This window comes from Selaginella moellendorffii, unplaced genomic scaffold, assembly GCF_000143415.4.
Source record: "Selaginella moellendorffii unplaced genomic scaffold, v1.0 SELMOscaffold_57, whole genome shotgun sequence".
In the NCBI taxonomy this organism is placed as follows: Eukaryota; Viridiplantae; Streptophyta; class Lycopodiopsida; order Selaginellales; family Selaginellaceae; genus Selaginella; species Selaginella moellendorffii.
Window position 1 is genome coordinate 828616 of NW_003314318.1, and position 24481 is coordinate 853096.

A 24481-nucleotide genomic window follows, 5' to 3' on the forward strand; every position below is an offset into this window, starting at 1 on the left:
AACTTTGATCTGGTCTTGCTTGCAAGCAAAAGAAGAAGAAGAAAAATAAAACACGAGAACTCACTCGTTTGTTGCGAATGGAACACGCTTGTGTTGCTGTTGCAGATTTTTTCATGTAAAAGGGACAAGCTCGCCAACGGATCGCTGTCAGGAATTGGTGAATGCACACCTGAAAGCCATCGATGGGTGAACTGGAAAATGCCAAACGAGACGAGATTTTTGTCCTACCTTTTAGAGGCCAAAACTCTGGAAACGATCGCAGTTTTTAGGGCTCGAGACGATGAGGGCTGCTGCTGCTCGAGTGAGAAGAGGTGGGTTCTTAGAGTTCTCTCCTTTGTCATGCTTAGCGGAACTTTTCTTCTTGCGTCGTGGATCTTTCCAGGCATCGCAATGCGGCAAAGTTCGTGCCGTGAGATGAGCAGGCGCGCACTGAAAATCGCAACCAGGAAGGTACCAAAGTAAAAGATTAGTTTTTGGCGAGGAGAAGAAAAAGCTGGCCTGACCTTTGGTTGTTTTGGTGCAGGCTGCACAGAGCTTGCGGCGGGACAAGATCAACAACAGGATCTCCAAGGAAGTCGCCAAAGCGTGTAACTTGCCTTCTTCGTGCTCTCGATAGCAGCAGAGATTTCTAGTGTTGTTGCCCACTCTCGTTTTTTTCTTGAGCAGTGTTCGGGAGGGTGGTGCCAACACAGCGTCAAACTTGCAACTGGCAGCGGTGCTTCAACGGGCGAGAGAGCTGAATGTCTCGAAAGAAATCATCGAGCGAAACATGAAGAAAGCGAAGGACACCGAGAACCAATCCTTCAGTGAGATCCTGTACGAGGTAGAAACACACAAAGCGCGTGTTAGCTAAAAAGATAGAACCTTTGCTTTTTTGCTTTCTTACGTGAAGCTGTGCTTGCAGGTGTTTGGCTTTGGTGGCGTTGGGATCGTGGTCGAAGTTCTTACGGACAATCCTAATCGCTCGGCGTGTCAGATTCGAGAAGTGGTGAAGAAGTGTCGAGCCAAGATGGCTGGCTCCGGCTCGGTTCTCTTCGACTTCAAGCGAGCTGGTGTACTTTGCGTTAAAGCTGCCGCAGACGTGAGTGCCGACGAGCTCTTTGTAGCAGCCACCGACGCTGGTGCCGAGGATGTCATTGAGCCTCCGGAAGACGAGGAAGCCTCCCTGGAAGACAGGTACACCAAAAGCTTTTTTGCTTTAGTGTCATAAAAGCAAAGCTTCTCTACACTTTTTCCAACAGGGTCTTCAAAGTGATAACAAAGGCGGAAGACTACATACCTGTAAAATCCAAGCTTGTAGAGGCCGGGTTCCCAATTAGCGTCGACTCGGGTCTAGAGCTCGTGTCAAACGCGCAAGTTGAGGTAACATATCGAAACGCTAGTGCCTGATTTTGTTCCGACTGGGATGATGCTCCTAGGTTGATGATGAAGCGATGGAGTTGAACAAGGGTCTTATGGAAAAGCTACTGGAGCTGGATGATGTGGACGCTGTTTATTCAAGTCAAAAGGCTTGAAGTATAACCGGTTCAGTGTCTGTAAGTGGACAGAGGAAACAAAGCAGCAAAGGTTCGAAACAAGAATTGAAAAACATACCTGATGCACAGCCTTAAAAATTATTTTCTTAGAATGAAAACCGTCGCGTAGAATTATGATTTTGTAAGATGCTAAACGACCCCGCAATTTATAACTCCACAGTGTCCATTACCGGAGTATTTTTCTTGGAAGCCCTGCATGTGCTTGGCAGCCTGTGACTAGCGTTAATGTATACACTTGCAGTTTTAAAACCGGCTACATTCAACCAACCTTTCGGACGGCAAGAATCATCCCTCTTTTGCATTTGCGCAATCAATTTTTTCCGCGTTAGCTCTGATCCAAGCAAAAACTCGTTTAGTAAAAAGAAACAACACAGAGAAACAGAGAGAGAATCCTACTTCGCTTTTCAGATCTTGAAGCTCTTGGCTTTCTCATTTGTTGTTGGTAAGATTGTGTAAGATACAGGACTGATTATGCTCAACACGTATCATTTTCGATTTGATCGCCTCTGAGGTGAAAGTTATTATATGAGCAGTTTTATCACGAGCTCGAGCCAACGTCTTTTTTAATTGTTTAGCATGTTTCTCAAAGAGCCTCTATCGATCAGTACAAATCCTGAGGTGCAACGAATATTTACCGATCCACGTAGACTTTAGAACCGGTCATTAGAAAAAACCAACGTATACCTTCTGAAGGAAACCGAAAGCGTGCTATAGTTCTTGTTGGAACGGCAGCATCGTCCTGAGGCTTCCAAATAACGAGCTCCAAAGATGACGAGGAGAGCACTAAACCATCATAACTAGCTTAGCCGTACTTGTGAGTGTAACTCACCTTTGATCTCTTTGATATTCTTAAAATCAAAATCCATCTCTGCAGCGCCTTCAAACTCCTGTAAAGTTTGACGTCAGTAGCAACTTTGATTGTAATTGCACTCTCGTACTTTGCTTGGTGAGTTTCCACTCCGATATGCACCCATACTTCTTCGTGAGAAGTATGTTCGTTGCCATCGATGAAAACTTGTAAGGCTCGAAAAGAATAAACGCTAAAGCACCTCTCACCTCTCGATGCTCCCAGGGACTCATTGACCAAGTTAACGAAGTTCCTAGTGCCGGTCTTGACATCTGGCCTTTTCATCTCGTGCATGGATAGCATTGCCCTTTTCGCAGCATCGTCATCAACTATGTCCATGAGCCTCTTGTGTGCCCTTGTTAATTGAAAAAGCATCTCCGCAGCACTAGCTTGAAGTTGGAAGTCTCCACACTTCGGGAGTAAAACCTTGAAAAGCTTGTAGCTGCATGAAAACCTTAGAAACATAAAATGAAATGCATAGCCGAACTCACCATCCAGTCACGTGAAGTATCAGAAACTTCTGGTTCTCGGCCGATCGAGTAATCAAGACACAGAGAGTCTCCACAGAAGCACGCTTGAGTTTTAAAGACCCCGACTTCAAGCCAACGTCAGAAGCCTAGTAATGAAGTGCTTCCCACAAAGAACTTTGCCTGTTAAGAACGAAAGAAAAAGGAAAATCACTAAGGCCTCATCTCTACATACGACCGCTCACCTTAAGGATGATCGCTTAGATCTTCGATGGCAAACAAAAGCTGCAAATTCAACGACAAGACCTCCCTCCGAATGAAATCCACAGTCACAAGATCATCACACACAGCTTCGCCAGCGCTTCCAAAAACTCCTCAGTCACGAGAATTGGAAAAGATTGAAGCTTGCTTCAGCAATTCCTCCACGCGCCCATATAGTGCCGCCGCTGGAAGCCATGGATTTGGACCTGAAGAGCTGTGAGAAAGAATCGCTTATACCAAGAAACACTCACATTCTCCAGGACGCCGAGTAGCCGCGCGAGATCCAGCCCACCGATGAATTCCGATCGAATGCATTGATAATCTAAATCCCCGGCAGCTGGATCCGTCCGCGGCGACTCCATCGCGCTCTCATCCACGAAAAACCCTAGCTAGCTCTGCACTGGGCGGGAAAACGATAGCACACGTCAAAGAATCGAGGCCGTCAAAGTGGCGTTTGTCAATTAACGGTGGAGATCGTGCTACAAGGCAGGATAGAAGTAAGAGCTCGTAGCAAATCCCAGAAACAATAGACCTCCAATGAGCGCCACGGTTCTCTGTGATATTCTCATGGCGAGAATTCGACCGCCAACGACGGCAATGCTCGTACACACGGTGTGTCCAACGATCGCTCCCAGTGTAACTCCCACAGCGTTTTTGTGAGCAGCAAGCTAGAAAGACGAAAATTTTGAGCTGGATCAAGGAAAATCAATGCGAACTTAACTGCAATCGTTGCGATTTGGCTTCTATCTCCCCATTCCGCCAAAAACGTGAGGATGAACGACTGAAACGACCGGCAAAATGATCAGCCAGAGAATGAAAACTTGGAGTGTATCACCAAAACGTACCTCCAAAAAGATTGGAGTGCAAAACCTCGTGAAAAATTGTCGGACTCTTGACTTTCCATGCGTGCTGCCTTCCAGTTTCTCTTCCACCTGCGGGAACGAAGTTGGAAATGAGCGAGCAAAGCTTGGGTACCTCTCCGAGCTCGTTTTGTTTCTCGGTGACGCCAGACTTCCACGCTATATACAATAGCCGCAATCCAAAGAAAGTATACAACACTGCAACAAGGGAAAACTGAGGAAAAGAAAGGATCGAAGAGAAATCCATACCAGTGGCAAAACTATTGACGTGCCTTCGCGAGATAAGATTGGGAACTATTCTTCCAAGAACAGTGGAGAAAACCTGTTCGCAAAAGAATAAAAGCACCTGAGTAAACAGCAAAGAAAGCTTGAAAGAACTTACAGTCATGAGAGCAAGCGCGGTGAGAGCTCCAGAAAGAACTATGGCTCGCGGATGCCTCATCGCCATTAGAGCTGCGATGATGAAAGTCTCGTCTCCAATCTACCAGAGGAGCACAAAAGAATTAGGCCTAAAGCAGCAACCATTAGCAACGGAGAGTTCCGGGACGAGCAAACGTTACCTCGCTGACAATTATCATAGAAAAGCTCGAGAAAACAGCGTCGAGCAAACCATACCCGCTGAAAATCCCCGGTGCTTGGATCAAGGCCCCGGTGGAATTCATGGCTTCATCCATAGAAATCTAGAAGAGAACAAAAAATGGCAGCATTTTGGGAGTGATCAATCGATCTGGAAGGAAAGTATGCTTACCTGTGCTTTTCGCCAGCCTTGCGCCCACTGCGAAGAGCAAACACAAAAGAATGAGAAACACAAGCCGCCAATGCAGGCCTCGATCGAATCCAATCACCTCAAGCAGCGACGCCATCACGAGCGCGATCAAAATCCACTGCTTCCTCATGGCGCCGGCTCCCAGAGCTCAGATCCTTAGATCCACTACCAGCATAACCCTAGCACAGATCTGGCCTTGGCGCCCAAAATCGCAGTCACTGACTAGCTACGCAAGAAAAAAAATGCCCTGTTTCTATTTCTAGGGTTAGGGTTCTTGGGCGTCTTCTTCCTCCGCGTCTTGGTCTTGGATCGTTTGGCAAATCTCGGGGATGGATTGGTCCAAATCGTCGGCCTGGGCGTTGGAGAGCAGCACATACGGCACCGCCGGACACTCGGATTGCTCCTCCATAGCCACGAGCTTCCTGGCGATGCGCTTAGCGCGCTTGACATCCTTGTGGTTCTTGCAAGCGCCCAGTAGAGTGGTGAGCACCACCACATTGGGCTGGAATGGCATCGTCTCCATCAATTCCTCGGCCTCGTCTAGCCGCCCAGTTCGTCCCAGGCAGTCGACCAGGATTACAAAGTGGAACACTCCCGGGGTGAGGTGATAGTCTTGGATCATCGATCCAAAGTGGCGATATCCATCCTCCTGGAGGCCCGAGTGGCTACAGCAATTCAAGACGTTCACGAACGTCACGGCCTCTGGATTCCTCCCGTCCAGCTGCATCGCCAAGAACAGCTCCAGCGCCTCGATCCAGTGGCCATTGCTCGCGCAGCTCGCGATCATCGCGTTCCAGCTGATCACGTCCACCACCTCGCGGCCATCGTGCAGCAGCATCGCCTGGAAGATCTCGCGAGCTCGACCCACTCGCCCACACCTCCCATACATGTTGATGAGCGCGGTGGCCACGATCACGTCGGTGTCCAATCCAGATTCCACCACCAGCGCGTGGATGATCCGCGCCTGGGCGATCGCCGCGGCGCTCGCAATCGCCTCCACGACGCTCACGAACGTCGTCACGTCGGGCCTGGCCGATCCATCGAGATCCATGAGCCGGAAGAGCTCCAGCCCCAGCTCGCCGCGATCGCTCAGCCCGTACGCGTTGATCATCGTGTTCCAGGAGATCACGTCTCGCTCGGGCGCTCGATCGAAGAGCTCCCTGGCCTCCAGAGCTTCGCGCGCGATGCCATGCGCCTGGATCATCGTGTTCCAGCTCATGAGATCGCGCTCGGGGAGCCTGTCAAAGATGGATCTCGCGCGGATGGATTGGCCGAGCTGGGCGTAGCCAGCGAGGAGCGCGTTCCAAGTTACTCCATCGCGCGTGGGCATGCTCTCCACGATCTGGCTCGCGGCGACCACGAACTTGCTCTGGGCCAGCGACGAGACGATCGAGTTGAGCGTGACAAGAGTCCAGTGTGGCATTCGATCAAAGGCGAGCTTTACGAGCTCGATCTTTCCGCTGCTCGAGTAGCCATTGAGCATCGCGGTCCAGGAGATCACACTCCGGCTGGGCATCTGATCAAAGACCAGCTTCGCCTCCGCCGATCGAGCGTGAGCTCCATAGACGCAGATCATCGCGGTCCAAGAGACGTGATCCTTCTCGGGCATCGACTGGAAGAGATCGCGAGCTTCTTCCAACCGGCCATTCTCGCTCAGAGATTGGAGGAGAGTGTTCCAGGTGACAACGCTCCTGGATGGGATCTTGCGGAAGAGGGCGATTGCCGGGGAGAAATCGCTGCTCTGGGCGTAAGACGCAATCGCGATGTTCCAGGAGACGACGTCGCGGAGTCGCATGAGCGAGTGGAAGATCTCCCGCGCTCGATCGAGCTCGCCGTTCTGGGCGAATGCTCGAAACATCGCGTTGCAAGACGAGGTTCCTCGCTGCGGCATTCTCTCGAAGATCTGGAGCGCGCTCTTGGCGTCGCAGCAAAGGCCATAGCCGGTGAGCATCGCGTTACAAGATAGCACATCGCGGGTGGGCATCTCGCGAAAGAGTTTGCTCGCGTGATCCATATGCCCGGCTTGGGCATAGGCGTGGATCATCGCGTTCCAAGTCACGACGCTCTTCTCTGCCATGGAATCGAAGAACCAGCGCGCTCGATCGAGCTCGCCACCGTGAAGAAACGCCACCATCATCGAAGTGGACGTGATCACATTGCGCTGCTCCATGCGATCAAACACCGCGATCGCTCTTCCCAGATGCCCGTGCTGGGCATACGCCCCGATCATTGCGTTTCCAGCCACCACGTCTTCCTCGGGCATTCGATCGAACAGCGTCTTGGCCTCTTCCAGATGCCCCTTTAGACCATAGCCTTGGATGGCAATGTTCCAGGAGAGAATGCTCAGCTGTGGCATCCTCTCAAACACAAGCCCCGCCCGATCCTCTCGCCCGCTCTGCGCGAAAGCGTTCATCAAGACGTTCCAGGAGATGTGATCCCTGTGAGGAATCCTGTGGAAGAAATCGATGGCGTGGTCGAGATCTTGGAGCACGCTCATCACGGTATTCCAGGAGATTGCGTCGTGCTCCGGCATCCTGTCAAGGAGCCAGAGGCAGCAATCCATATGCCCGTTTCGCGCATACGCTTGGATCATCGTGTTCCAAGTGACCACAGACCTCTGTGGCGCGATCTCGAAGATCTCTCGCGCCGACTCCACCATGCCGGCATGGGTGTAGGCGACGATCATGTTATTCCACGAGAAGACATTGGGGCGATCCAGCCGCTGGAATGCCGATCGCGCCTCCTGGAAGCTCTCGCATTTGGTGTACATGTGAACGAGGAGATTGCCCTGTAGGGTCTGTGAATCCATGCCATGATCGGCGAGCACGGCATGGATTCGCCGCCCCTCGAGCAGCGCCTTGGATCCGGCGCACTGCCGCAAGAGAAACGCGCAGAGATTTCCATCCGGATCGCGCCGCTGCTGCTCGATTTGCCGCACGGCCTCGCGCAAATCAGCTCGTTTCAATGCCTCGCCATGCCTCATGCATTGGGAAAACGAATCTAGAGGGCGCTTATAAAGAGATTCGAACCCGGGCGGGCAAAGATTTTATAGCTATGGCCACAAAACCCTAACCCTAACTTTTGGTGTTTGATTGCCCTAGGGTTTAGGCGCTTTCGCGTGCCCGGGCAGCTATGGAGGTCTGAGAGAGCCGCTCGCGCAGCTCCAATCCGGTGTGGGAAATGGGAAGCAATCTATCGCACGCTGCCGCGCCGCCGCCTCCGCCAGTTGCGACGCCGGACAAGATTTCGCCGCAGCCCCCAGCAGCTCCCCCGGCCAAGGAGGATGAGAAGCCAGATGCTAAGGTCGACTACTTCAATCTCCCGTGCCCTGTCAAGTATGAGGAAATCCAGCGGGAGGTGTCCAGTAAGTAGCGATTTCCATGGCTGCATTGTCTCATCGCGTGTTCTTCCAGTGGCTCTGAAGCCAGATCTCTTCGAGGGCCTAAGATTCGATTTCAACAGGCCATTGAATGAGGTGTTCTCTCTGAGCCACAGGTATCAAGATTTTCTTTTTATATTTCTTGTAAAAATCCAATCTTTACAGTGTCTTGATGGGATCCATAGAAGTTCCACAGCAATCCCCGCAAATCGTCAAAGTTCCCAGCGCGCACTATGAATTTGGTGCGAACTTCTTGAGCCCGCGGGTTTGTTTTCTCTTCAAATGTTTTGGTAAATCTAGCTGAGTGTCTTGGAATGCCAGCTTTTTCTTGTAGGACGAGTTTTAACGGATGGAAGGCTGAATGCCCGTGTGAAAGCCGACTTCACGGAAAACTTCTCCATGAGGCTGAACGCCCAGGTACGATATAACGATTCCATCTCCTTCCGGCATTTGTAGACGTTTCTAATGCGTTTCTTGTCCATGGCAGTTAACCAACGAGCCACACTTTTCACAGGGAATGTTCCAGTTCGACTACAAGGTCAGCCTCCAATCTTTATGTTATTTTACTCTTCTAAGAGTCGAAATGCAGGGCAAAGACTACCAAACGCAGTTCCAGTTTGGCAACAGAGCATTTTATGGAGCAAATTATATACAGGTAAAGTGGCCGTGATTTCGAAGAAAGATTTTCTCAGTGTGGTTTTTGACTTCCAGAGCATCACTCCTAGCTTAGCTCTCGGCGGTGAGGTGTTTTGGGTTGGTCACCAAAGAAAATCTGGTCTTGGACTTGCTGCGCGCTACAGCAACGATAAAGTGGTTAGTTCTCTTTTCCTTGTATTTTTCCAAGTCGAAGTATATCTATGATTCATTTTGTTGGCTTTCCAGATTGCCACTGGTCAAGTTGCGACTACGGGAATGGTGTCATTAACTTATGTTCAAAGGGTGTCGCAAAAGGTAAAAAATATTCTTCTTTTCTCCGTTAATCAAACGAGAACTTCCAGGTGAACTTAGCGACGGATTTTCTATATAACGCGCTCACGAAGGAAGCCATAACAAGCATTGGCTACGACTACATTTTGCGACAGGTAAGTCGCTTCTAGATTTGAGCAGCTCTTCATGCATTTTTTCGGCAGAGTCGTGTGAGAGGCAGGCTCGACACGAACGGCTGCGTGGCCGCTTTCTTGGAGGAAAGACTCAACGTCGGCGTTACGTTTCTCCTGTCGGCGGAGGTTTGCATCGCCGCCATTGTCAATACTTCCTTGCTAACTCCCGTGCTGCTGGCTGCCCAGATTGATCACTGGAAGAAAGACTACAAGTTTGGTTTCGGGTTGACGGTTGGGGAGTGACAGAGATTCTTTTTTCTTTCTCGGACAAGTTTGAGTCTTTAAAACCAGGGAGTGGCCCGTCCGCCAGATTTTGAAGAGCGTCCCGCAAGTACGCTTCCTTCTTCTGCTAGCTTAGTGTAAGCAATTCAATTCCTCGTTCCTTTCCTTTTGCTTGTGTAGTTCTATGCTATATAACACGGCCGCGGTAATAAGCAAGGACAGACTACTACGTTCCAAGCAGTCTTATAGTTTGTGAGAAGCTTGCGTTACAAACTTTTGGTCTCTAACTCTTTGCTCGAGCTTGTGATTTTTCCAGGCTCCCAGCAAGCACGTCCACTCGGTAGCGTCTGGAGCAAATGGCATGCTCGTCGCGACGTCCCTGGCAGTGTCAAGGAATCCCGACCTTGCCAGGAGATCCACCACGCAGCAGTAGTGCTGCTTGGTCGGCTCGATCTGGAAGTCACTCACCATGGATGCGAAGAACTCCTGGGCTCTCTCCAAATCCCCGGCGCGGCTACACGCGATCAACACTGCCGCAAAGGCTGCTCCATCCGGCGGCGCTTGGAACGTCGCTGCCATGGAACTCACGAGGCTGAAAGCGTCGAGAGGATCTTTGCCGTGGTGTGCGTACGCGGCGAGCATCGAGTTCCAGATCGCTACTCCATCGAGCTTTGGGACTCTGTCGAAGATCTGGCGCGCTCGATCGACGTGCCCTTGCTGCGCGTACGCGGCGATGAGCGAAGCCCACGAGATCTCGTCCCTGTTCCTCGCGTTTCGATCGAACACATCCCTGGCGGCTTGGAAGTGGCCGCTGTGAGCGTAGGCGCTGAAGAGCGTGTTCCAGGAGAAGGAATCTGGGGCTGGAATTCGATCGAAGAGCTGCTGGGCTTGCTCCAAATCGCCCTCTTGCGCTCGCAGCGAGAGCGCTAGATTCGAGCTCACGAGGTCGTGCGCAGGCATCCCGCGAGAGAAGAAATCCAGCGCTTGGCGCGTATGCCCGGCCTGGGCATACGAGCAAAGCATCGTCTTCCACGAGACAAGATCATGCCGAGGCATTCGACCAAAGATCCGCGATCGCTGGCTGTGCGTCGCGGCGGCGAGGATCGCATTCCACGAGACGAGATTGTGCTCGGGCATCCTCGCGAAGATCTCCTCAACCTCCTCCTGGTATAGTCCCGATTGGGCATACGCGCCAAGAACAGTCGTCCACGAGATCACGTCCCGTTGGGGCATTGCTCGATCGAAGCACTCCCGGAGAAGATCTAGACGATTTCCCTGCGCGAATGCCTGGAGCAGCGAGTTCCAAGAGACCAAGTTCGTCTCTGGCATACTCTGGGAGAAGAATCGCTGGGCTTCTCCAAAATGTCCAGCACGGGCATATGCTGCAAGCATGGAGTTCCAGGAAACTAGATTGTACTGCGGCATCGCATCGAAGACCCACTTCGAATCGACCAGATTACATTTTTGAGAGAGTGCTGCCTGGATGGAAGTCCATATCACAAGATCCCTGTGTGGAATTCCCAGGAACAATTGCCATGCTTCCTCAAAATGCCCGGCTTGGGCCAATGCGCAAAGCATCGTGTTCGATGACACTGCGTCCCAGAGTGGCATTCTATCGAAGATCTCTCTGGCGCCGTGAAGATCTCCAATGTCGGCACAAGAACCCAGCATCGCGGTCCAGGCCACGAGAGTTTTCCCCGGCATCGAATCGAAAATCTCTCTTGCGTTGTCGAAATGCCCGTTCTTGGAGTATGCCAAGAACATGAAAACCCAGGAGAAGGAATCCCTGCTGCTGGTGGCGATCTCGTCGAAAACCTGGCGCGCCATCGCCGGGCTCCCGATCCGCCCATACATTTGGATCAGTCGATTGTGGACGAAGGTATCGGCCCTGCGGAGATTTCGCTTAGCGAGCGCGTGGATCTCGGTGGCCTCGGACAAGCTGCCGCAGGAATCGATGAGTTCCAGAAGATCTTGACGCATCCAAAAGCCAGGTCGATGGAAATTTCGCGCGCCTAGAAAGTTCTACCTAGAGAATCTCCCTAGAGAAGAAAATGTCAAAGCTTAGGAAGAGCCCTAATTCTTCGTGGGTATGGCGGACACGGAGGCGCTGCGCGTGTGGTTCCAGTCGGTGGATGTGGATCAATCTGGCTCGATCAACGTGACGGAGCTCCAGGTCTGTGCTCTGGAATGCGCGATCTCGCCAAATTTCGAGCTCGGATTTGAAAATTTTCGCTGCAGGAGGCACTGGCTGCCGGAAATCTTCGATTCTCCCAGTCCATGGTAGCTCAGATGATCAGGTCAGCTTCCTTGGCGCTAGATCTCTCCAGACAGTGATGCGTGAATTCCTTTCTCTCTTCTCTCTCCTCACAGAATGTATGACCGGGATCAAAACGGGACAATGTCATTCGAAGGTAGTCTCTTTCTTTGGAAATTCGTTGTCATGATCGATCAAATCGTTTGTTTTCTTCTATCCCTGGCAGAGTTCGTGAATCTTCACAAGTTCTTATCCCTGGTAAGAGGAGACTGTTTGTTCTTTTCTCTTTCCCTGGCTGAAAATTCGGGGAAAAAAAAATCCAAACAAGCTGTGCACTACACCAGGTCCAAAATGCTTTCACAACCAGCAGCAGGTAGTCTCGAGCTCATCTTCTTCCAGGAAGAACTTCTAGTTCTTACGAGTTCTTCCATCGCTGTTTTTTTTCTTCAGAGGAAGTGGAGTTCTCGGATTGAGTGATATGCACAAGGTACTTTTGCGTTCTTGTTCTTTGCTGCCAACTTCGCCTTTGATCTTTGCGATAGGCCTTGGCGCAGGCTGGATACGCTCTGGATCAACCATCGTTTTTCATGGCATGCCAGGCGAGTACCTTGTAGAATTCCAAGCCATGCTTGCTCACCGCAGGTTTTTTCAGAGCTTCGATCAAAAGCGAACAGGCCAGTTTCGTCTGGACGATTTCATCTCGATTTGCATCTACTTGCAATCAGCCAGGTGAAGGATCTCTTCTTCCTCTCGTCTAAAAAACTCTTTCTTTCTTTAACCAGGAACCTCTTTGATGCCTTCGACACAACTCGCCAAGGAAGAATCACTCTGGATTTCAATCAATTCGTCTACTGCGGTAAGCTTGGAAGTTTTCCATGGATTGGTTTGGTTCTCTCGCTCTCATTGTGTGTTTCTTCTTTCTCAGGTGGAAACTTACGAATGTGAAGAACAATAGAGACTTGGAATAAAGCAAAGAAAGAAAGAAAGAAAGAAATTTAGGGTTAGGGCAGAGGTGGAAGGAGCTGGGCATGGGAAGAGGAATTAGTCTCCCTGTAGCGTATGGTAGACTGATCGGGGAAGGGCAGTGTAGCACACAGGAGGCGGCGCAGCACAGCAAGCAGGAGGAATGGATTTGGGAGTACGCGCTCAAGAACTGCCAGGATTTCTCCATCGCCACGCGCTTGCTGGAAGCGATCCCCATCCCCGACACTCCATTCATCAAGAAGCTGGCGATTCTCAAGCTGCTGTCGCTGGACGTGGAGGCCGGGTGCTACGCCGAGAGGGATTTGTTCGCGCTGCAAGGCCTGGAGCGGCTGGCTAGAGACGAGACTAGGAAGGGGCCGGAAGAAGAAGACGAGGAGGAGGAAAATGTGGGAGTGGTGGATCGAGAAGAAGGGCAGCAAGGTGGCGACGAGAAAACGAGGAGGCGATGGCGGAGGCGTGAGATGGATTCTATGTGGTCGAAGGTGGGTGTTCTCGTCAAGGCGGAGCTTGCTTTGCAGCACTTGAGAGACGGGAAAGAGGACTGGGAGGGTTTTACCGACGCTCTGGACAGGCACTGGGGAGATGTGGTCCAGGACACCGAGGAGCCCGACTTTTGCCAAGGGAACAACATCAAGTGTGATCTCTGGAGCCTCAAGGCCAACCACAGGCTTTCGAAGTTTATCCTGGCAGAGAACAAGAGGGAGACTGTGGATGAGCTTGTGAAGCGGTTCTTGGCTCTCGCGTGGGAAGATGTTGGCCAGGTTTTGCTGGAAAAGGTGGACGAGGATATCGCCAATGGACGGTACGTGCCTGGTGGAGAGAAGCGTCCCCGGGAGTGTGAGGATAACAACGATGGTGGTGCTGATCCAAAGAAGAAGCGAGTGAGGAAGACGCTGCTCGCAAGCTTGGATGGAGAAGAAGCAGATATGAGTCGTCCTCCATGGAGTGGTAAGCTCCCTGTTCTTTTTCCTTTTCCTAGTTATAGTTATCTTATGGGACTTTTTCTTCTAGGCGAATCTGAGAGACCAGTTACGCGAAAGCTAAGACGACGGTGCTACGAGTCAGAGGCTTTGCAGACTCCGGCCGTAGATAAAGCTGTGAACGAGCTAAAATCCAGTCGGTATAATCTCAGGAAGCAAGTTCGCGATCCTCTTCCAGAGGCGGTCGAGGTTGCACGGAGCTTAAGAGAAGATACGAGCACAGCGAATGGGTTCTTGAACCAGCAGGGTCGGCCAGATCAACAGCAGCAGGAAGCTCATCCTGATGAGCCACCCCAGCCAAGTGGAAGTGGGAATCGACAGGAAGAGAGAGCTCAACTGGATGCAAACCTTACTTCGAAGCAGCAAGAGCAACAAGCACAAGCTCTTGGAAATGCGGCTGGCAAAGGGAAAATGAGCATGATGGAACGAAACCATACCGCTCGAACTCGTGAGGTAGGCATGTTTTCCATTTTTCTGACAGAGCTCACGGTGACTCTCCAGTGGAACGACGACGACGATGACATTGAGGAGGACACCTCCCCGTCGGCTTCTAGGCGCGTAAATCTTCCCAGTAGCAGCACAAAGGCACCCTCGCCTTTGCAAAAAATCGAACCAAAAGTCTCTTTGCTTCGGAGAAGGAAAATCAAGCGGTGGACGGCACGAGAGGAAGAAGCACTTCGGAAAGGAGTGGAAATGTAGTGTTTTTTGTTTATCTCCTTTTTCCTCCACTGAGCTTTTACGTTTGTTTGCAGCTTTGGGAAAGGTCGCTGGAAGGCCATCTTGCAGAGCAACCTGGACGTATTTGACAATAGGACTGAGGTAATTTTGGTGGGATTATGTTTTTTTCTCAGAGAAGTGATTGTTTTCAACAGGTTGATCTTAAAGATAAGTGGAGAAACATAGAAAAAGCTGAAGGAATCAAGAGAGATTGAGGGATAGTTTGAAAGCATGTACCAATTCTTGTAAAGTTCCAAGTTTTCATGGTATAAAGAGATTCCAAACCTTGAGTTCATCTAATGCTATATATATACAAAATCTGTCAGTGCATTTATATGCACAAAACATCATATGGCTCTTTTGTATTCTTGAGCCTGCTGAGATGGAGATAAGCTTGAGTCCCTGAAAAAAAAAGAATTTTTCTTAGAGTTTTAGAAAGCTTTTGACACGAGAATGTTATACCATAGCCTTCCATGGACGCAAGCTGCAAGTCTCCCCCAAAGTATCTAGCATACAAACGAGTGACTGGCAGTCCATAGCCATATCCAGCCATGGCATCGCTTGGTTGCTCAAGAAATCTGTTCTGGTCCAGCAGTGGAATCTCACCAGTGCTGTAGAAGTAACTCCAGACCTTTGGAAGCTCACTTCTGGGTATACCACCACCCTCGTCAGATATCTGTAAAACCAGGAGTTTGATGATCAAGTTTGCGGAGATTTGATCTGAGTTACCTTGATGGTTACGTCTTCGGTGCCACCAGCGACGATGACTTTCACGGGAGGAGTCTTGGAAGCTGTAGAGAAACGTTCCTGGACTGACCGTAAGGAATTCTTTAGCAGCTCAAAGACCATCCAATGCAAATGCGTCGGCACGTAGCTATAAAGGTGCAAGAGATAAGCGCGAGTCAAAACGAGGAAGAAAACAAAAAGGTTCTATCCTTACGCGAATTTCAAGCCGCTATCGCCAACGACGTGTACGTCTGGAGAGCGGCCGTAGATCCGCGAGCACATCGCCCGTGCATCGGACGCAGCATTGTGGATCACTTCCATGGGAGAAACTTGCGTGGAGACGAGGCCAATGTAGCCGGGAGGATTTTCCTGGTGGAGTGCTACATGCTGTCCTGCGAAGGAGAAACCATCCAAAGTTCTTACACAGAGTTCTCTTAGAACAATAGCCAAAGAACGCGTAAAGGAGACTACTTACCGATGAGCATGCGAATCCCAATCCGGGACAAGAAGAACCGGTTGAGGAACTGGTGAATTTCTGGAAGTTGCGTGGTTGATCCAAGCTCCGCCTTGAGTTCTTGGATGCCCAAGCCAAGCATTGGAATGACATGGTTGTGTCGTTCTTTCACGTCGTGAATTAGCTGCGTGAACTCGAGCTCGTCGCTGGGGGTCATGATCTCTGGAAATCCGTGAATTTCTTTGAAAGACTCCACGTACCAATCTCGAACCTGCCGCCGATCAGGAACATTTTCCATTCGGAGTTATTCACGAGAGGAAAAAACGCCATACACTTCAAAAAGAGAACTCCAAACCTTTAGAACTGGCGCCTTAGATGAGAGACCAAATGGAAGATTTTCCAGCTCCACGACCTTGTGCGAGAGCCTGACGGGCAGCTCCCTCCGCAAGAACTGCGCGGCGATGAGGAGATTCTTCTCCGTGGGGAATGCGCCGAAATCCATCATCAGCTTGAGATTGACACCGATCTGATGCTTGAAACTACACCTGTAGATGTCGTCATAGATGTTCCTAGCGATCTTGTCGGCGACCCGGCGTGTCGCGGCCATGGATCAAGCGATTGATCGCCCTAGCCTAGCAGCAAGCGAAAATAAGATCGATCATTGCGACGATCATTACGAAGGTGCGCGAACCTCCGCCGTCGATCAAAATACAGCATCGCAGCCTTGAGAAAAACTAGTGGTTTCAAAACAGTCCACCTGGCATTGTACACAGTTTTGAAGGAATAAGGGAGAAAAAGAGTTTCTTCTTAATTTTGCTAAGGAGTTGTGAATGAATATCATTTCTAGATAAGGGGCAGAACGTTTATGTGATCAGCAACAAGACTAGAGGGACCATGAGTGAACTTGCATTGCATATTTAGTAAGCACAATAATTTACCATGCTAATGAAATTGAAAGTGTTTTATTTCCTTAATTGGCCAGAAAAAGAAACTCAATACATGTAATACAAATACATTACGGCTGTGAAACAAACCTAATAAATATATGAGCGGTATATTGCTACTCCATCCGAGACCGAGAACAGACTCTAAAGATCAGTCACCTAGCCATTTGATGGAAAGCATCAAGTTTTAAAGCAGTGACAAACGAGGCAAAAACATTGTTGTTGTTAGTCGTCTTAACTTCCTTCACTTGAAGTACTGCTAAGTAGTCAAAGCATGGCGAGCTCGACTCTTGAAAGAAAGATAGAAAGGCCAAAGCTGTTGTTTTTGACGGGCTTGCCTTTCTATAGCGAGTCAGCTTGTTGCGCATCGGCTAGGTCCACTCTGCGAGTTAAAATAAATTATAGGGCAACATACCATTTGTGGCAATGCTATTTGCTATATGTTATCAACATTCTAACAAAAAAAGTCTTAAATCATGTTTGGGAAAAAAGAAACAGAAAAACAGGAAACGAAGCTTGCCTTCATATATTGAAAAGCAAATGGCAAAACAGATCTATTTAAGAATAATTACACGGATTTGTCAAACTCAGCACAAAACATTTTCATAGCGACATGGTGAGTGGGACCTTGCCATGATAAAGTCACAGACCTTGGCAGGTTTGTGGAAGTCCTCGAGATCATCGTAAACCACTCTGTCGGGAATATAGCGAACATGTATCATGCTACAAGAGAGCATGGCTTTGATCTGCTGCAAGCACTCTGCGATATCCCCGTTGAAGTTGGGACTGGAGCATGGTAATGGGTGGAAGTTCAGGGAGGTGATTGTGGCACATGCTGTAGTTTGGCTGTCAAAGATTTGCCACCGTGTAAATAAATCTTGGCCAACTCAGCCACTACCATGCCTTTTACACCTCCATCCTGAGTCCCAGGTGGAACACATCCATCACACCTCAAGCAGCAAAGGGCAGCTGCCACAAATGTTATACACCCTCTGCTCCAACCACGAGTCAGGAACTGTGGCACTAGCTGTTATGTGTTTGGCAACGAGGCTTGACAAAAATGCCTTGCCATTCTTTTCACTAAAGTGCCCCAACTTAATCAGCTTCCACTGCAGAACGTTTGTGTGACTCTGGAACTACTGTTCCAGAAAAAAGTCACCGGAGCTGGACATAATCACCACCATAGTCCGGTCCTGCTTTGTCATGGCTACAAACCATTCCAGGAGAGTAGCTACATCATTGTTGAACCACTGCTTCAACCTGTCAGCTTCATCGATGATGAAAATTGGCCTCCTGTGCTGGTTTTCAATCTCCAGGCTCATAAACCAGCCCATGACAGAGCCCAAGTCCTTCTCTGGCTCTTCGTCTGGCAGATGGAGAAAGCTCGATGCGTCAACGTCTACGCCCCTGAACGTCAGCCCCAATTGTCTTTAGAAGGGCCGATGACACGCCAAGGAGACAAGAAGCCCAAGTTCGCAGTCTTGCAATCTGTTTAGCAGCCAGCTCTGGGGTACTGAAGTCCGCAGCCCTCATGTCGATGTAGAAGAGCGGCAACTGGGCTTTGAGCAGACTTCCTAAGGTGCTTGAGACTTGCCAGAATTGTTTGGTCCTATCACTACAGCGATGCAGTTGAGGCCTATTTCAATCTGATTGTACCGGACAAACTCATAAAATGATCTAACAAGTGATCGTGGCACAGTGGCGCAGTTACAGCTCGTGCAGTGAGAGCAGATTGGTCATTTCTTTGCACCTGTCAAAGAAACCGTCATCGACGTCATCGCCATGTTAATAATTCGTGCATAATGTTTGGTTTAACATTTGAGGGTGGGGTTGCTCCCTCTGCTCGCTGGGGAGTGATACCAGGTGCGCGCTCCGCTCTCGTTTGAAGATTTCTAGTGCTTTAATTTAGAAATCTCAGGTGGAGTACAATGTTGTGACAGAAAGCAGCAGTATGGATTTGGAGGCTGTTCTGGGATATTGGCTTTCCACATTACATCCATGTGATTAGACCTTAAAACCAAAGGCAAGCTTGTATAAATAAGGGTTTTTTAGGCTTAACATGTTTCACAATGTTCTGATTGTTGTTTCCTTTCTCGTTCAAGTAGCAGCAAAGTTTGTACGTGTTAAGTGCCAATTCGCTGTCACAGGACCTCCATGTGGTCCAAAAACCTGGCAATTGGTATTGTGTTTCTCATGTGCCTAGGATGTTGGCCACGGATCCATCCCATGAGATCTGTGTGTCTCTGAGCTCCGGGTATCCTGGACATTCTTGCACTACATATTTGACCGTTTCCACGGACATGCTGCACACTGGACAAAGTCGGAGGTGGTGATGAGTAGGCAGTGAGCTCCCACCCTGTACCGCACTAGAATGCGTTGCCTCGCAGGGGAGAGCTAATCATAAAGTGCTGATCTGACCTGTTCTTGTGGATTGATCTCCTGGGGTCATATTTTGTGTGGGCTTCCTGGACCTTGATCCATTTTACAAGTGCAATGTATGACCAGTCCATGTGAGGATCTTGGGTAGAATGCACATTACAGCACCCCTTTTATTTAGGGTGGGTCCCATTTTCTTATTTGGATTTGCATGCCACCTCATTGTTTACATACGCATGGCACGTCATTACTATAAATTAAAGATTGTTCTAGTATATTATTTTTAATTATTTTTAAGTATTTAAAAGTACAAAATCAAATATACTATCTATTCTACTCAAACAGTATTATCTTGATTGTATAGCTTAATATGACTATATAGAATATTAAATGCATTTTTCTTTCTTTCAATATATATTTTTCGCCAAATATATTCTTGAAAGTAAGAACTATATAATCCTTTTGTTGTACTATAGTGAGGAAGAGATCTTTTCACCGCATCAATCAATATTTCATTGGTTGATGATATCTTTCACATTCTCTCTCTTCTGGAAGAAGATTAACTGTAATACAAAAAGTAAAAGAATTTACTTTACTATTAGTTTTCTCAATAAGATCAGAAAAAGAAAAAATACTATCTTGAGTATGATCTACATATTTCAATTTAGCCATAATACTAAAAAAAAGAAAATAAGAAAGAAAATATAAAACACAATGAGGAAAAACCTAAACCAAGCATAGGTTATATACTTATAAATTATAGCCGTTCATTCACTGGCTAATTATAAAATTATAGTCATTAATATATCTCTTAACAACAACTAATTTAGAGTTAGTCATTAAACATTTAGGGCACAGTGCCTCCAATGGCTGGTGGTTTAACATGAAGTGGTGGACTGCTAAACTTGAAATGAACCTTGAGATCCTCAGGAGAAATGCATAATATAGCACCCAGTTGCCCCTTTGCCACACTCACTCCTCGCTTCCTCCATGGCATGCTTGTGTGTCTAAATTGGACTTGGCAATGGTCTACAAGTTATTAGTTTTCAGATGTGGGGGATTGTCCTTTGCTAGAACAAGCCTTTCTCCATGATCATGATTCCATATAGTACCAGGTTAAAACTATATTGCACCATTTCCATTTTGTCCTATTCCTTTTCATGTCTGTGAGACATAAAATCCCTAGGCCCTAAAGTGGAGCCGGAGGGGCGCCACGTGGTAGTGGCCGAAGCGAAAGCCAAACGAGTGTAACATGTTTGGACTAAAAGCTCTGCCTTGAAAGGTCGAGAGCGGGAGTGGAACCCCTAACAAAGTGCTTGAGGAATGAGCACGAAGCGAGCCATAAGCAAGGCTCCAAAAAGGGACCCAAAAAAAGGACTAACACATGACACATGGAAGTGTCCGAGATGGACCTGAGTTGAAGTCCGAAGTGGAGTCCGAGAAGGACCCCGAGATGGAGTCCGAGGTGGAGTCTGAGATGGACCCAAGATGGACCCGAGATGGAGTCCGAGATGGACCCGAGATGGAGTCTGAGATGGAGTTCGAGATGGACCCGAAATGGAGTCCGATATGGACCCAAGATGGAGTCCGAGATGGAGTCTAAGATAGACCCGAGATGGAGTCCGAGATGGACCCGAGATGGACCCGAGATGGAGTCCGAGATGGAGTCCGAGATGGACCCGAGATGGAGTCCGAAGTCGAGACCGAGACCGGGACCAAGACCGGGACCGAGACCGAGACCGAGATTGGGACCGAGACCAAGACCGAGGCCGAGGCCGAGACTGAGCCCGAGCCCGAGTCCGAGTCCGAGTCTGAGTCCGAGTCCGAGTCCGAGTCCGAGTCCGAGTCCAAGTCCGAGTCCGAGTCCAAGTTCGAGTCTGAGAGGGTGAAAGCCCAAAGCGTTCGTCTCCCAGACCCTGGGGGGTTTGGTGAGCTCCAAAAGTATAGTAAGGGGGAGGACTGCAGTGGAGCCAGTTTGGCCCAGGAAGGCCGGACCCAATGTTGGGTGATGAGCTGCCCACTGGGAAGTCCAAAACTAGAATGAACACGGACCGACAAGCAGGGTAGTTTGGTGAAGTGTTCAAGAGCTGGCTCTAGTTCCCCCGGGAGATCAATTAGCCGATGCTCCCAGTCCAAGCACTACCTACTTGGATACTTGTCGTGGCTCAACGGAACCTTGCTCTAAGCCCATGGCTAGAGCACCTAAAGGCGAAAGGTGGGGAGAGTACCCATGAGGCTTGCGTAAGGCCACGGTGTTCCGAAATGTTGTCCCAAAGTCCCAAACGGTGAAAGGGAAGAGGAGTAGGCCTCTAATGCAGTGACCAAGGATACGGTCACATGGTGAGGAAGTCCCAAAGGATAGTGGGACTTAGTGGTCAGGCCTACGGGCCTTGATCCAGTGGCAATGTTGGCAAACACGGCCATGGACGAGAAGGGACTTGGTGGGGACTGGAAAAGAGATGTCGGGAAAGGCTATTCCCCATATCTGCAGGCATCCTAGAGATGCTAAGGAGTGGATCTGGGATGATCACTCACGGACGGATGGCCTAGTCTTTGAGAAACGAGACTATGATGCTGGTGGCGTTAGACCAAAGGTGTGACCAAGGTGAATGGGCATGGCCTTAGCGTAACGGGCCAATATGTCGGGGGTACCTTGGGGTGTCGGTCATGGGATTAGACACGTGGAGCACTTGGACCAAGTGCAAAGGTTGAGTGGCATGGATGCCATTCTCGAGGCTAGCATGCCCCAAGTCCTAATTGGGACTTATGGAGGTTGTGAAAGAGACTCCTCCAAGTGGTCGGAAATGTGGTTAAGTGACTAAAGTAGAATGGAAAAATTAGTCGCTTACAATGTCATTCATATCCCTGACATTTCAGCTCCCTAGAGCACTACTGTCAAGACCCCTAACAAGATTAAGACTAGAAAATGCTAAAGACAAAGAGAAAAGCTAGTGGAAACAAAGAAGAGGTCTTAGACTGGCGTTGATTCAGATTGTAGAGAAATGGAACAAGGCTAACCTATATATACTATAGGTTGATGAAGCTCCACCACTCTTGGATCGAGGACGGCCTAAATATACCTGAGGTCGAGGAGGCGCCACATCATCATCAGGAATATGGCTCGAGACTCAGGAATCGGGAAGTGTCTCAAGAGTTAGGAATAGGGAAGTGTCTCGAGAGTCAGGAATAGGGAAGTGTCTCAAGAGTTAGGAATGTGGTCTGCAGGTCAGGAATCCGGCGAGAGTCAGGAATGTGGCAAGAATTGGGGGATTCCTGACAGCACCCCCTCCTCAAGAACGAGTGGAACGAGGATGTGAACGAGAACGAAGAGGAGGATGAGATGAGCGGCGAGGGATGGGAGATGGAGATAAAGAATGAGGACTGGGACGAGAAGGATAGCGGCGGTGGAAGTCCTGAACAAGGTCAGGAGAATGAATCAGGTTGTCCGCAGGTTCCCAAGTGCGTTCCTCAGGTCCGTAACCCTTCCAGTCCACCAGATAGTAGAGTTTAGACCGTGAAATCTTGGAATCAAGGATGTCCTGAACCTCGTACTCAGACCCATCCTCGAGCTGCACTGGTGGAGGCGGAGGAATGACCCGATTTGGAATAGGACTGGGAATATAAGGCTCAAGGAGAGAGGAGTGAAAAACGGGGTGAATTTGATATGAGGAGGGAAGTGCAAAGCGATAAGTGACAAGATTAATGATGGCAGTGATAGGGAAAGGACCAAGGCGTTTGAAATCGAGTTTTGGACAGGGCCTGGTGGTGGAGATATTTCATCTGAGGAGCCAGACTTTATCCCCGATATTGTAAGAGGGACAATCCTGACGATGGACATTGGCAAATGTTTTATGAGATTCCTGAGCACGATGGAGGTGGAAGGAGATGGAGTTGTGGATTTCCTGGAGGTTGGAGATAAATGCCTCAGAGCGGGGATTTGAACGAGAGGATTCAGATGGAGAAGGAAGTGAGAGATTGAATCGGGGATTTCGGCCAGAGTTCGCAAAGAAGGGGGAAACTCGAAGAGAGGAGTGAACAGAGTTGTTATAGGAGAACTCAGCAAGGGGAAGGATATCGAACCAGTTATCCTGATGATAGTTGATGAAGCACCTCAAGAATTGTTCCAACGTCTGAATCGTTCGCTCAGACTGCCCATCAATTTGAGGATGATATGCCGAAGAGAGGTTGGCCTTCACTCCAAGCAGCTGCAAAAACTGTTGCCAGAAATGAGAGATGAACTGAGGCCCCCGATCCGAAACCACATCTGTAGGAATCCCATGAAGTCGAAAAATTTCCCTGAATACCAGTTTTGCCATGTCCTCGCCCGAAAACTCCTTGGTACATGGCAAGAAGTGCGCCATCTTTGTGAAGCGATCCACCACGACTAAAATGCTGTTGAAGCCTCCAGAACTCGGAAGATCACTCAAGAAATCCATGGAGATGGATTCCCAAGGACCTGAAGGGACCGGAAGGGAACGAAGCAAACCTGAAGGAAGGTGGCGAGGTACCTTATTCCGAGCACAAGTGTCACAGGAGGTAACAAAAGCTTTGATGTAGTCATCCATGTGAGGCCACCAAAAGTCCCGTGCAACTAGCTCATAGGTTTTCGCAATGCCGAAGTGACCAACAGTCGGGCTATCATGGCACGCCATCAGGACCAACCTTCGAGCATCACCTTTAGGAACGTAAAGCTGCTCCCCACGGTACAATAAGCCATCTAAGAACTCGAACTCGTCAAATCGCCGGCAGTCGGGAGTCACTGGGTGTCCAGCCTGAAGATGGGGGAAAATGTCGCTAGCGAGATCATCGGATTGAAGATCGTTTCTGATTGCATCCATCAAGGAGGAGTCCTGAGGGGCCAGGGAAATTGCCATAACTTGAAGCTGATCAAGACCGAGGATAACTTGATCCTGTTGATCGAAAGCAGGATTACCAGGCCTGAGACTGAGATAGGAGCGCCTTGAAAGAGCATCAGGAAGGCCTTGAAACTTTCCAGGTCTGTACTTGATAACAAAGTCAAACCGACTCAGGAATTGTGCCCACCTTGCTTGACGACGGCTTAAAACTCGGGAAGTGGCAAAGTACTCGAGATTTTTGTGATCCATCCAGACTGTTGTTTGATGGCTTGCCCCCTCCAAGAAACAGCGCCACTCTCCAAAGGAATCCACGATGGCAAGGAGCTCCTTGTCGTGGATTTCGTAATTGATCTCCGCAGGCTGGAATTTCCGAGAATGGAAAGCGACCGGATGAAGTTCGTGATCCGCTCCGAGTTGAGACAGCACAGCACCAATGGCAAAGTCGGAGGTGTCAGCCTCAATGAAGAAAGGTTGTGAGGAATCAGCATGGATCAAGACAGGAGCAGAACTGAAGGCCGCCTTGAGTGTGTCGAAGGCTTGCTGGGCAGCAGCAGACCAAGAGAAGGGAACATCCTTGCGAGTGAGATGTGTGAGAGGAAGGACAATGTCAGAGTAGTGATCAATGAATTTGCGGTAGAAGTTGGCGAAGCCAAGGAAAACCTGAACGTCCGACATTGATTGTGGAGGCTCCCATTCGAGAATAGTCTTGACTTTGGCAGGATCCATCGTGATACCCTCAGGAGTGACAATGTA

The 24481-nt window shown here is 49.3% G+C and overlaps 8 protein-coding genes and 1 long non-coding RNA gene across 10 annotated transcripts; 4 read left to right on the forward strand and 5 right to left on the reverse strand.

Annotated features, from left to right (window-relative positions):
* The first annotated feature begins 280 nt into the window (after positions 1-280).
* On the forward strand, positions 281-1724 carry LOC9654791 (probable transcriptional regulatory protein At2g25830). Its single transcript, XM_002983204.2, has 7 exons — positions 281-311; positions 383-450; positions 524-585; positions 667-823; positions 905-1176; positions 1242-1362; positions 1419-1724. The coding sequence occupies exons 1-7, from the start codon at positions 281-283 to the stop codon at positions 1512-1514; spliced, it is 807 nt and encodes a 268-aa protein (XP_002983250.1). The 3' UTR covers positions 1515-1724.
* Positions 1725-2587: 863 nt separating this feature from the next.
* Positions 2588-3424, reverse strand: LOC112351064. The gene is made up of 4 exons (XR_002993979.1): positions 3362-3424; positions 3095-3316; positions 2874-3032; positions 2588-2824 (listed from the first exon to the last, which is right to left on the reverse strand). It is a non-coding gene; the product is annotated as an uncharacterized LOC112351064 (long non-coding RNA).
* A 111-nt stretch (positions 3425-3535) lies between these two features.
* On the reverse strand, positions 3536-4961 carry LOC9654587 (GDT1-like protein 3). Its single transcript, XM_002983335.2, has 9 exons — positions 4816-4961; positions 4719-4745; positions 4531-4650; positions 4353-4451; positions 4220-4292; positions 4086-4168; positions 3956-4042; positions 3832-3891; positions 3536-3778 (listed from the first exon to the last, which is right to left on the reverse strand). The coding sequence occupies exons 1-9, from the start codon at positions 4864-4866 to the stop codon at positions 3590-3592; spliced, it is 789 nt and encodes a 262-aa protein (XP_002983381.2). The 5' UTR covers positions 4867-4961; the 3' UTR covers positions 3536-3589.
* Positions 4962-4982: 21 nt separating this feature from the next.
* LOC9654792 (pentatricopeptide repeat-containing protein At2g35030, mitochondrial) lies at positions 4983-7750 on the reverse strand. The gene has a single exon (XM_024688213.1). It carries the CDS (start codon positions 7717-7719, stop codon positions 5002-5004), a length of 2718 nt encoding a protein of 905 aa, XP_024543981.1. The 5' UTR covers positions 7720-7750; the 3' UTR covers positions 4983-5001.
* Positions 7751-7829: 79 nt separating this feature from the next.
* Positions 7830-9603, forward strand: LOC9654793 (mitochondrial import receptor subunit TOM40-1). Its single transcript, XM_002983205.2, has 11 exons — positions 7830-8100; positions 8150-8231; positions 8281-8380; positions 8437-8532; positions 8603-8653; positions 8705-8770; positions 8827-8928; positions 8998-9066; positions 9114-9197; positions 9246-9341; positions 9402-9603. The coding sequence occupies exons 1-11, from the start codon at positions 7917-7919 to the stop codon at positions 9456-9458; spliced, it is 987 nt and encodes a 328-aa protein (XP_002983251.1). The 5' UTR covers positions 7830-7916; the 3' UTR covers positions 9459-9603.
* Positions 9604-9680: 77 nt separating this feature from the next.
* Positions 9681-10397, reverse strand: LOC112351080 (pentatricopeptide repeat-containing protein At4g16835, mitochondrial-like). The gene has a single exon (XM_024688256.1). It carries the CDS (start codon positions 10395-10397, stop codon positions 9681-9683), a length of 717 nt encoding a protein of 238 aa, XP_024544024.1.
* A 1100-nt stretch (positions 10398-11497) lies between these two features.
* Positions 11498-12665, forward strand: LOC9654588 (sorcin). 2 transcript variants are annotated; one of them, XR_002993982.1, is made up of 10 exons: positions 11498-11610; positions 11676-11734; positions 11808-11848; positions 11918-11949; positions 12036-12064; positions 12142-12178; positions 12234-12294; positions 12344-12420; positions 12474-12547; positions 12617-12660. XR_002993982.1 is itself a non-coding variant. In XM_024688215.1 (10 exons), the coding sequence occupies exons 1-10, from the start codon at positions 11527-11529 to the stop codon at positions 12634-12636; spliced, it is 510 nt and encodes a 169-aa protein (XP_024543983.1). In that variant the 5' UTR covers positions 11498-11526; the 3' UTR covers positions 12637-12665. The 2 variants fall into 2 exon arrangements, 1 of the variants encoding a protein (XP_024543983.1); XM_024688215.1 differs by having other exon boundaries at positions 12234-12290; positions 12617-12665.
* Positions 12666-12684: 19 nt separating this feature from the next.
* LOC112351065 lies at positions 12685-14665 on the forward strand. Its single transcript, XM_024688214.1, has 5 exons — positions 12685-13623; positions 13687-14108; positions 14157-14350; positions 14408-14474; positions 14528-14665. The coding sequence occupies exons 1-5, from the start codon at positions 12720-12722 to the stop codon at positions 14585-14587; spliced, it is 1647 nt and encodes a 548-aa protein (XP_024543982.1). The 5' UTR covers positions 12685-12719; the 3' UTR covers positions 14588-14665.
* On the reverse strand, positions 14592-16223 carry LOC9654589 (pyruvate dehydrogenase (acetyl-transferring) kinase, mitochondrial). Its single transcript, XM_002983337.2, has 6 exons — positions 15908-16223; positions 15574-15823; positions 15313-15490; positions 15102-15246; positions 14835-15048; positions 14592-14774 (listed from the first exon to the last, which is right to left on the reverse strand). Exons 1-6 carry the CDS (start codon positions 16157-16159, stop codon positions 14704-14706), a joined length of 1110 nt encoding a protein of 369 aa, XP_002983383.1. The 5' UTR covers positions 16160-16223; the 3' UTR covers positions 14592-14703.
* Between the last annotated feature and the right edge of the window lie 8258 nt (positions 16224-24481).